This window comes from Erpetoichthys calabaricus, chromosome 4 (genome assembly GCF_900747795.2).
Source record: "Erpetoichthys calabaricus chromosome 4, fErpCal1.3, whole genome shotgun sequence".
NCBI classification, from domain to species: Eukaryota; Metazoa; Chordata; class Cladistia; order Polypteriformes; family Polypteridae; genus Erpetoichthys; species Erpetoichthys calabaricus.
The window spans coordinates 248,065,546-248,078,254 of record NC_041397.2 but is presented as its reverse complement, the minus strand read 5'-3'; the positions used below and the strand labels follow the sequence as shown (position 1 = coordinate 248,078,254).

At 35.8% G+C, this 12,709-nt stretch overlaps 1 protein-coding gene across 1 annotated transcript in view; it reads left to right on the top strand.

Moving 5' to 3' along the window:
• parp4 (poly (ADP-ribose) polymerase family, member 4) overlaps positions 1 to 12,709 on the top strand; it is a 160,141-nt gene that overhangs the window by 131,970 nt on the left and 15,462 nt on the right. The window contains exons 38-39 of the mRNA XM_051926163.1: positions 7,484 to 7,531; positions 8,501 to 8,536. Of these exons, the coding sequence (XP_051782123.1) occupies positions 7,484 to 7,531; positions 8,501 to 8,536 (84 nt within the window). The remainder of the gene's footprint in view (positions 1 to 7,483; positions 7,532 to 8,500; positions 8,537 to 12,709) is intronic.

Here is a 12,709-nt window from a genome sequence, read left to right as displayed (position 1 = left end):
AAGAGTGTCATAAGTGCAAAGAGAAAATATTAAAAAAAGAGTAAAATATTTTTATGAATAGAATATGTTTAAGATTATCTTAGCATTATGGTTTCTACCTATTTTTTTCAAGTCATTAAATAGGATTACTTTACTTCTAATGCATTTGCTTGGGGATAAATATAAACACAACTGTATAAACAAACAATTTTTGACAGCTAACTTAGAAAGAAAATCAACCATTAATTAGAAATGTAAAGGCAAATATGAAATATTTAGTATTTTACAAGGAACTGGACACCATTAACCAAATAAAGGACATTGATTAATAAAGTTAGCAAGTCTAAAATACTAAAATCTTGGTCTGCTCCATTCAATATACATTTACACATATACAACTGGAAATGTAGAAACCCTGTGGAAATTGCCAAGTTCAAGGTTTAAAAGGTAAAACTGTGATGCATCTTAGCACATATGACAAACAAAATGGTAAATACTCTTTATATCTAAAAATCCAAATCTAAATACAGGAAAATGAAAATAACTGTTAAATAATAACTGAACAAATATCTTTAGTTACGCTGTATTACATTATTTACATCCTGTCTAAAAGTCCATGCACAGAAATAATTCAGCTGATCAGGATGATGCTAAAGGTTGCTAATGAAAAATGTTTATAGAAGATGCACTGTGGACTTTAAGACATGTTTAAAGATTCTGGTTCAGAAGATGCTGGAAGGTAAAAAATGTAGCCTCACGCAGTGCAGATATGTCAGATATTAATTTGTAAATATCAATATGCGGTACAGATCGTAATCAAAACAAAAATGTTGGAGATGGCAGTGTTCCTCAGAGATGAAATTGTTAACCAGGAAGATGACCGAAACAGGATCCTCAGAAACCTGTAAATTAAAAATAAATAAACATGTATATTCTCTTTATTGTACTGAGCCCAGGTCATGGAGGTGTCTGCCCATTCTTGGTGCACATCATTTGATGCTAGTTTACATAGCTCTAATTATGCAACATTACACACGAAGTGCATACTTCTCTGCTGTCTCCTTGATTATGTTGACTTTAGTGTGTTTATGCTCCCCATCTGATGTAACCTGCCATTATTCCACATATCCAGTCCCACCCTCCGGAAATGACCCCTCTATCTGCTGCAGCCAGGTGTTACGTGGGCATCCCCTTGGCCTGGTCCAGCCACTCGGGTCTTCAACAATGAGGATCCTGCGAGCCGCATCACCTTCTGGGAATCGCGCCACATGGCCATAGTGCCGTAACTGATGCTCCCTCACAATGCAGGTAATGTGCCCCATCCGGGACTCCATGAGCAACCACTCATTCAACACAACCATATAGCAAGACAGATATAGCTGCATTCAGTGTTTTAATTGCTCCTTATTAGCAATAAGATGTAAAAGACAAAGCAGCCAGCAGTTCTCCAGTTAGCTTTTTTCCAATTACATCTGTGTGTGTTCATCATGCACGGTTTGATTTAATAAAACACTTAATAGAAAAATGTGACAGACTGAAAATGATCTGTTTTAGGCTTCAAATCATTTGGATGATATCCTTGGAAAGGAAAAAAATCTACGATATAAAAGCCTTACATTGCACAGACTAACAAGCCATAAAATTAAATAAGGTCTGAGATTGGCAATGATTGGTTTCTAATTAAGCAATTGGGTTGGAATGAAAACCTGTAGCCACTGCGGCTCACCAGGACCGACATTGCCTACCCCTGTTTTACATCTTATTGCTAATAAGGAGCAATTAAAACACTGAATGCAGCAGTTTAAGATTGAAATAAGCAATTAAGGTTGGAGAACCTTAACAAGCGAGACCACTAAAATGAAGCATTAAAATGTCACTTAAGCAATATGTGCTTCATCAGCAATAATTGAGTTCTCGTTAAGGAACTGGGTTGGAACAAAAACCTGCACATACTGTGGCACTCCAGGACCGACGTTGCCTACCCCTGGCCTATAGCATGTAGCAGTACATTTACATTTGCATTTATTTGCTTGGCAGACACTTTTATCCAAAGCAACTTACAAAAGAGGTAAACATAATCAAGTAACAGGCCGATGACATGGGACTCTGCTGTTTTGATCTTTTTGACTCGGTAAATAAATTATTTATTTTGCTTTACTGTAATTAAAAAAAAATCTGACCAGCCCTTTTTGTGCAGGTACAGTCATTCATGTAAAGCAAAGATTTTACTTATAGTGTAAGCCCAAAACACTGTACACAAACCTCAGATACAGTCTAGTTAAACTAAATGATATGCAATGAAAAACACATCATAATATCAAAACACAATGCAATAAAGCATCTTCATCAATACTACCAAGTTCCATGGACAGTCTACAGGATAGAAAAGTCACCCAGGCAATGAACCCAATATACAATAATCTGTGGAGCTTTATAGGTGAGACATATGACTGTGTGCCAGCCTGCAGCCACCTGCAGTTGATCTTGAGTGGCATCCATCCATCCATTTTCCTAATCCGCTTATCCTGAGCAGGACCATGGGAAAGCTGTAGCCATTCCAGCAAGCATGAAGTGCAAGACAGGAGCAATCCTTGGACAGGGTGCCAGTCCATTGCAGAGTGAACACACACAGACAACCACACACATGGTCCAATTTAGCAATGGTAGTTCCCACAACCTACATGTCTTATACTATTGGGGTAAAAGGAGTACCCAGAAGAAACCGATGCAGTCATGGAGGAAAACTCCACACAGGAGCACCCTGGATGCAAATCTTAGTCTCCTTGTCATGAGGCAGCAGAGTTACCAGTGCGACACTATACCATCCCATATAATATACAATTATGTGTCATTTTGTTAAATACAAATTAGTTCCTTAAAGCTTCAAAATTTGTAGTCTCATAATTCAAAGTTCCTTGCTTCACATGTTCGCTCACACCAGTTACAATGTGGACACACTGTAATGCAGGCAAACAGTGGGAATTAAAACAGAACACAATGAAAGTCTAACAATTCGTCTATAGCTTAAGGTTCAAGTTTGAACCCATTGTAAGTTTTCTTTTGACCCTCAAGGTATCTCCTAAAAAATGACACATTGTCAATATTTCATGCTATGAATATAAGCAATTTTTTTGTTTATAATACTCTAGGAGTCAATAATTGTGATCTATCTTTCTTACTATTTGCTGATATACCTCATAATTTCAGGAAACAGAGTGTGTTAGACCCACTGGAACACTGGAAACTGCCTTAAAGAAAACTGGTAACAAACACTATTTTAGAAAAGAAGGTGAAAGGAAGGATTTTGTGTTTTCCTTGCAAAGACAATGAGCCATGTTTCTAAGAGTACAACATCTGAAGGCACAGATGTGAAAAGCTAAAGAAGTGGTTTCAAATCATCTTATTTAAAAACTAAGCCACAAAAACAACAAAGTAAAGGGCTCCACAACACAGATTTTTTAATCTCACTCTTGCCCTTTTTCTTTTCATCCTGCCTGTGGACACAACCAGTTTCAGTCCCTCCCATGATCATGGCCACAAAACATAGTCAGATGTTGCAAGCCCCTCAGGACTCCCACTGGAATGTACGTCTCTAACTACTAACCAACTGCTTCCTAAATTGAATAAAATCTTTGCCAAGACTATGTGCTTGAACATCCAGACAAACAAAATTCCGAAATTTTCAATTATCTGACTTTTTTTAGGTTAGTTTTCACTTCTGAGTTTGGTGTGAATTTCAGATTATTTTGTCTCTAGACAACAGAGTAGGCTGAGTGACATCTCAAACCACCAGTCACTGTCCTATGGTTATTCTATGCTTCAGCATTTCGAAATATATTAAAGCAAGCAGAAATCTTCTGGATCCACCCCAGCCCTGCCCCAGGAACTCGTGCACATGTGTACCAGGAAAGGCAACATATTGTAGGATACGCCCTGTTATTAGAGGAAGAGACTGTGTGACAAACTTCTGCATGGCTCAGCCTCTCTAGATTGAGGTCTTCTTCTATGCCGCTTTAAGCTTCCATGAAGCTGAACTTCAAGCTAAATGTGTTAATTCATTAGCTTCACTTTTATTATTAGTTATTTTATTATAATAGTTTAATGCAAACTTTAGATTCAAGTTGTAAAATGACCGTTTCTATCCTCTTAAATACAACAGCTTACAAAGTATCTTTCAGCTGCCTATTTTATTTCAGCTGTCTGTTTATTTCATTAAAACTTCCATATTGGGTTTTTGTGGACGTTTTCACACACCTCACATGTCCAATAACCATCTTCATTGACCTTACAAGTTCTGACCTGGAATTACCTTTTACACTTAAACGGCGTGTGCAAAGAAATTTTCCAATAAACCTTTACACTGTGCCACACACTTTATTATTTGCTTTCTATTTGCATCATCTACACCTTCACACTATTCTATATCTCATTCATACATCACGCTCTTTCTCATTCCCAACACCAGGGGTTGGCGAGCGAAGCCCCCTAGTATGAACTAATAGACTTCTTTACACAGTGAACTTGGCATGAAGTACACAAAATGTATATCATAAGATCAGAAGCTTCTCTGCAGTATCATAGAATGAGAGTTGGCAAAACAGTTACTCAGAATGTATGATATAGTTCCAGGGATGCATTTTATTTGCATGGGTAGTAATTCAACCAGTGATTATAGAATCATTCCTTATGAGCACCTCATGTTAAGGATTAACAATATACTTAGTAAAATGTTTCTGATTACAAAATTCTTATTCTGGGTATAATTTGTGACCTGGCTGTTGAAGGTCTAATTTTTTTACTTATTTAAAACCCATGTCAAATTATGTTGGTTTTGCCTGCTCCATGACTACAGTGGGGTCTGGTGAGGTTGAAACAAGAAGGTTAAAAGATTAGATAATTCAGATAATTTTGTTGTTTTTTATAATGGATATCATGCTTAGTTCAAATAAGTTTTTTTCACCAATGGTAAAGTAACTAAATAAGCTCTCTGGACAAAATCATATCCAAAATGTATACCCCCCCCAGAGATACTGAAGAACAGCTGCAGTTCTGTTTGGCATGGATGCCACCAGTTTGCAGATGTAGGAAATATCAAGTTTCATCCTCTCTTCCAGCACCAAATCTTGCAGTTCATTCAGATTGGTTGGATGACTCCCCCAGCTTTTCACTCGTTACTCCAAATAGTCACACATATTTTCAATGAGATTTAAATCTAGGAATTTTGCAGGCCAGTCGAGATGCAAGCATAGTTTTAGATTGTTGTTCATGCCAGTTGTTGTCCTGGAAGACTGGAGTAGCCATTCTGTGTTAACTCTGGAGATGAAGCACAAAAGGTAACACATGGTTGTCCAGAAGCCCAATGTATCCCTTCTTGTTCAAGTGTGAGGTCACCTCAAACAAAGGACCAATTTCCTTGAAACCTGAGACATCCAAGGATAATCAGAGAGCCACCTCCTGCTTGAGGAGAACCTTGCACAAAGTCTTTATGGAAGGTTTCATGCGGTTTATGATGTACCCGTTGCCTCACATCATTCAAATACAACCAGAAGCATGACTTATGACTTATCAGACCAGATAACATGTTCCCATTTATCAATAGTCCATTTTTTGTGGCTCCGTGCCCACTGTAACCAAGAAGCTTTGTGATTACTTTCTAGCAAGGGCTACTTTTGCAGTGCTTTGCTCCTAATATCTATGGCATGCAGTTCCCTTCTGAGTGTTCATTTGGAAATTGATTGTTGTGGGTCTGCATTGACTGCCTGCAGCAATTCTTGTCTGGTGTCAAAGTGATTTGCTGTCACAATGCGTCATTCGTGTCCAAGGTCCCTATCTGTATGCACCATCCTTTGACCATAATTCTAGTAATGATTAGCAGTTTAATGCGATATACACCACTGCCGGAAGACCCGTTGAACAGTAAGCTTTGAGACATCTAAAAAGTCAGCTACTCCCTGTATACTATGCCCTTTGCCATAGTCAAAAACAACAACTTCTTTTAGCCTATCATTCACATCTGTTGTGTGACCCATTTTTCACCGAGAACCAAACACTTGTATCACACCACTACTCCTTGTCACTCTGTCAACCCTGTAGCATACGACACAGCTATTTCTTGGAGGGTATTTATACTGAGATGCACTAAATTGGTGTCTGAAGTGTGCATCGCCTCTTGTAACTGTAACTAATTGTTAATTTTAACTCATAAAGTAGTCTGTAATATTAGTAACAGAATTTTTATTTTGACCATTGTGAGCATTCCTAACCACGGAATCAAAATTATAAGAGAATAATGGAACATATTATTAGAGGTAATAGGAGAAGATGTGTGCAGTTTTCCTCTCACATTTTATGTAGTAATTTATGATGATCTTGATGGAGCACAGATAAGTAAATGTTTTAATATTTGATAACCTGAATGAGTCACTAAAAAAGGTGAAGTTAAACAAAATGTTTCATTTTTTTCTATCATATCATGTTTGAACATGAAGTCAAGAATTCATTTTTTCATTGGAGTTAATTTGTTTATTTTTGATTTGGGCTGCACTTCTTTTAGAAGAAGAGGCAAATGGATTAATAATTTTTCTTAAAAGGGTTTACTTGTAGGGAAACAAAATATAGAACAATGCTGTTTGTTAACTTATGGCTATCATAACAGGAGCCCAGGTAAGCACATAATTAATATTTGCTAATGAGAAGTATGCTTCAGTTTGTCTTATATCAAAATATGTGGGCACATGAAGTTAAGAATTCATTTTTTCATTAGAAAAATTGATTTATTTTTTATTTGGTGTGGATCTCTTTTGGAAGCAATACATTTAGAGGTATGCATAGTGATCATTTTGCTTATAAAGGTTTACATAGAGAGAAAAAATATAAATTAGAACAATGTCTATTTTAATAATAAAAATTACACAAAATGACATCATATTTCTAATAAACTCACCACTGAACACAAGTAGACAATTAGAAGAATTGGTTCAAAAAAGCAAACGGTGTACTAGGTCACAGTGTAATCAATGGTGTATTTTGTTTATTTTTTTATTTAGGATCGAACTCTTTTGGAAGAAGTAAATGTAAAAGTAGGCATATGCTTAATTTTGTTTACAAAGACTTACTTAGGGAGAGAAAAAATATAAAGTAGGAAAAGGTCTATTTTGATACACTGTGATGATCCTCATGGCACACAGGTAAGCACATATGAAGTCAAGAATTTACTTTTTTATTAGTATAATTTTTTGTTTTATTTTATTACATGTGGATTCCTTTTGAAAACAGTAAATTTAGAAGTATTTGTACTGATAATTTTGCTTACAAAGGTTTGCATAGGGAGAGAAAAAATATAAACTTTAACAATGTCTATTTTGATAATAAAAATAAAAACGTATTTCTAATTAACTCACCGCTGACTATAAGCAGACAATCAGGTCAGAGAATTGTTTACAAAACAGTTGTGAAACTGCATTTATGAATTTCTCTATTTCCAACCTGCTATATTCTAACACAGGATCACGGGGGTCTGCTGGAACCAATCCAAGCCAGCGTAAGGCGCAAGGTAGGAACAAACCCCAGGCAGGGCGCCAGGCCACTGCAGGGCTCTTTGAGTTTCTACTTTCTTGGAATTCCATAAGTTGTTCTATTAGAGATGCCCCTGTGGGTTAACATTAATAAATTGTGCAGGCTATAGCATGAAGGAAAGACTGAAGTGCATTCAGAAAGTGTTGTCTTGAGGAGCACTAATAGTCTCCCTCACACACTTCATTTAAAACTGTCCCTCAAAGCTGAATCATTCCACACTACATTTTACAGAGACAGATTAATCCTGCAATCACAGCATTAAAAATGCATTGCACATACAGTATGCAGTTAGTGAATACTTTATGAGGTATCTTAGGATCACCCTTTGTCTCTAGACCAACTCTGAATTCTTTAAAGCATAGATACAACAAGGTGCTGGAAGTGTTTCTTGAGAGTGTTGGACAATGCTACTTTGATAACTCACATAGTTCCTGCCAGGGATGGACGGGGGTCACAAACTGGTCCTTGACATTTGTCCAGACTGGCTCACCACAATTAGCTGGGCACTAACCATTCTTGCACCCAAAGCGCCTGTACACATAATATTTCCTACTGATGCATAGATGCCTAATTTACTGGAGTATTAACGTCTGATCTAAGCTTCACTATCCTTAACTTCAAAGTGTCAGGATTATTGAAGGGAAGTTGACAGAAACTGTAGGCAAATATTGTCTTTGTGTCAGGTCCATTATATGTGCACATTATACACATTATATTTCCTGCCACTATTCTGAGAAAATATTTTTTATTTCAATCATGCCAGATTTACCTTTAAAAGACTAGTAAGTTATCATTATTCTTTAATGATTTAGTGAAATGTTTTATTTCTAATAGATAATGATCTAGTTTATTTTGCACTGCATTTCAGTTACTCTTGTAACAAGATACTTTTCTGAGTTTAGAGTTGTGATAATGTGTAACTAACTAATGTTGTCTTTTTATTTAGTTTTCCAGAAGTGAATCTGCTCAATATTGTGAAACGGTAAACAAATTAATTGTTTGGTTTTTAAAAGCAAGAGGTAGAAGTAGCAATTTTGAACATTTTCTTTATCCGTATCCTTAATTTGATTAAGTGTGTTTGTAAATTTTATATTATTTTTGTTTATATGCAGTTACTATACATTATATATGTAAGTGCCATTGATGATTGGAAGGCAAGTGTCTATCGCAAGGGAGGTCAAATTTCTCACAGATTCCCATTTTATAGATACTTTACACTTAAAGAGTGTCATAAGTGCAAAGAGAAAATATTAAAAAAAGAGTAAAATATTTTTATGAATAGAATACGTTTAAGATTATCTTAGCATTATGGTTTCTACCTATTTTTTTTCAAGTCATTAAATAGGATTACTTTACTTCTAATGCATTTGCTTGGGGATAAATATAAACACAACTGTATAAACAAACAATTTTTGACAGTTAACTTAGAAAGAAAATCAACCATTAATTAGAAATGTAAAGACACCATTAACCAAATAAAGGACATTGATTAATAAAGTTAGCAAGTCTAAAATACTAAAATCTTGGTCTGCTCCATTCAATATACATTTACACATATACAACTGGAAATGTAGAAACCCTGTGGAAATTGCCAAGTTCAAGGTTTAAAAGGTAAAACTGTGATGCATCTTAGCACATATGACAAACAAAATGGTAAATACTCTTTATATCTAAAAATCCAAATCTAAATACAGGAAAATGAAAATAACTGTTAAATAATAACTGAACAAATATCTTTAGTTACACTGTATTACATTATTTACATCCTGTCTAAAAGTCCATGCACAGAAATAAGTCAGCTGATCAGGATGATGCTAAAGGTTGCTAATGAAAAATGTTTATAGAAGATGCACTGTGGACTTTAAGACATGTTTAAAGATTCTGGTTCAGAAGATGCTGGAAGGCAAAAAATGTAGCCTCACGCAGTGCAGATATGTCAGATATTAATTTGTAAATATCAATATGCGGTACAGATCGTAACCAAAACAAAAATGTTGGAGATGGCAGTGTTCCTCAGAGATGAAATTGTTAACCAGGAAGATGACCGAAACAGGATCCTCAGAAACCTGTAAATTAAAAATAAATAAACATGTATATTCTCTTTATTGTACTGAGCCCAGGTCATGGAGGTGTCTGCCCATTCTTGGTGCACATCACTTGATGTTAGTTTACATAGCTCTAATTATGCAACATTGTGCATGGTCCTGACACACGAAGTGCGTACTTCTCTGCTGTCTCCTTGATTATGTTGCCTTTAGTGTGTTTATGCTCCCCATCTGATGTAACCTGCCATTATTCCACATATCTGATGCAGATCGGATTTTGGTGTAAACACACAAAAAACACATAGTATGTGATTTCTTTTTTTTTTTTATATCAAATACAGGCCAACTTTATATGTGGTACTGAATTCTTACCTAATTTTAATTGGCCATAAACTCAAGAAGGTGGCTTATGTCAGTTTTGCACAACATGCAAAACATTTCAAAAAGAAAAATGTTTGGGGAGAGAAGATTGCATTGATATTAAAATGTTATATGTCTCATTCAAAAGTTCATCAGCCAGTTGGATTCACCAAAGTAGTTAACAGTACAGTCCCATCACTCTTGACTGCTGTTCTTAATCCAAATCCTTCTCTAAATGGAGATGAAGGAAATCATGGCAGGAAACACTGAGGTATACCTGTATAATTGCATAGCCCTTCTGCACTGATTTTGCAAATTTAGAAAACAACATATGCTTCTAAACACACAAAAAACTGAAGAGCAAAAATGCAAGGATCCATATTTATGCCTTACCTGTGTTATTACATTACAATGCATGCGCAGGACAAATATTTCATATTAGTTGAATGTGTATATAAATGTTCAGGACACTTTGAGACCACATAATCTAAAAAGCACAGACATCCAATTTGGGCAAGCAGCATTTGTAAGCACAGTACAGCAAAAATTAATTTCTGCTTGATGTATTTTACACTCCTCATTTAATACATTGGATGCCTGCCAGGCAAACTTAAACTTAACTTTTTTAAACTTAAAAAAAAAGTAAAAAAAAAAACAATCTAAAAGTTTTCTGATTTTGCATGAGCATTTGGGATTGTCCATTCATTAAGGACATATGGCCCCTAAAAACAGGCATCTACTTCTACTCAATCTATTTGTATTCTACACTACTTGTCCAGATGAGGGTTGCAGAGGCAGCAAATTTGGTTATTTTTTGAAGACATACAGGCATTCATAGTGCAGCCATTTGATTTAATCCCTCCAGGCTTTTTGGCATCTGCTTCAAGGTTATCTGTCAGTGCAACATCCCTGGTACAGTTGTAGCTGGATGAACCACAGATGCCTTCTCATTTAAAGCCTCAGCCATGTCAAGGAACTCCTCAAAATCCAAAGGAGCAATGACTCTTCTTTGCTGAGCTACTCACACTGTCGTGGATGGAATGTTCACCAATCCAGCAAAGAATTGACCTGCTTTTTATCCTTAAGTCATGACCATTTGATGAGACTGAAACATTGATTTTTATTTTTAAACTGAGAAGTATAACAAATTGTTCCCAACTTCAGGTCCATAGTCCTTTGAAGAGCTTTCTGTGTGTTCGTCACTATCCCAGTTTCCCAATTAGCTTTCAGTACTCAAGGGTAATAGCTGTACTATTTTAGAATGATATTATTCATTGTAAAGTTTGGCATTTCAATATGCCATGTAGCAGCACCTCCAAATCATAGATCATTTTGCCCATCAGGAAAGTGAGAAATGCAAAGGGATATATAAACTCCTGCTATTGGAGATGTTTAACTTTTTCAGTGAGTCCACTGACAAAGGCAGAGTGTTGTGACATGTTGCATGTTGGTTGGACATGGAAGTAAGAATTTCACTGTACTCAATATTGCTGCTGCTACTACTACTACTACACATCAGACCAAAAGGATCATTTGAGAGATGATGTTTGATCTTAACTGTGTACCATTGGTCATATTCAAACCACATCCATACAGGTTCCAAATGTATGGTGAGGTGTTTGCCCTTTGTTTGCAGTTCATTTTAAATGTTATATGTGACTATACATGAAATTGCAGTTTGTGCCAAGCTTATTAGGTCTGCAACTTAAATTGTCCATTTTACTCTGAAGAGCGTCACCTGAATACACTTGTTAGTTGTCCAGTACTTCTTTTTGAAAACCAAACTAGGTAAGTGCTCGTAGACTGATAGTTATGTGAGTTGAAACAGCAGTTGCAACAGCAATGAGTGATGTCTGCAGTCAAGACATCACTCATCCAATCATCAAAGCATCAAATCATTTTAGCTTCTCTGTAATATTACTTGTATATTTAAGTCAAACTAATTCTAGTTTTTGATTAAAAAAAGTATTCACCCATCTATTTTACTGACATAACTGGAAATAAAAATATCATTATTTTCTGACCCTAAGCAGAATCAAAAAAAAAATGTTACTGTCAGTCTCTAGTTTGAGACGTACTCAGAAATATGCTGGCAACCTAACTGCAGTGAGTTTCTACTTTACAGCTTTTTATTTTGTTATTCTCTCTGGTTTACGAATATGCTGGTTAGGAAATGGAAAGATGGAATAGCAGATGTACTTTGCTTGTGTTTTCCATCACATACAACTGTCATTGAACACCGTCATTTTACAGGATAATTAAAAACTATTTTTTGTTACTTCTCTTTCATTTCAAGACAAAGTCCTATTTTGTCCTAAAATGTGCAGATAATCTGAACTTTTCCATGTCTGTCTCACAATTAACACTTAGAACTGAGTATTTGTACATTTACAACAAGTGATACTGCTAGACTGCTCCCCTCATTGAAGTGGGGTGTTTTTCTTCAGATATTTTGTTAGAAATTGTAAGGCTTTCCTTCTGATTTTAACTTATCTCTCTGTTATACCATGAAGACCATGAGCCAGATTATTTTGCAAACAGTGAGAGTGTCACTTATGCTTTCCTCACTAGTCTCTCACCAAGCTCTTTCGTCTGTTTCTCAAAGGCTTGAGAGAAATCACACCTGAAAAAAAACTTTCCTTTTAGAGGGATGCTTGTCTGATATTTTAATTAAAGGGATTCAATGAGGAAAGGTGCAAAATAATGAGGGCATTCAAAATATAAATTTAGGGAAATTGCAGTAATAAAGT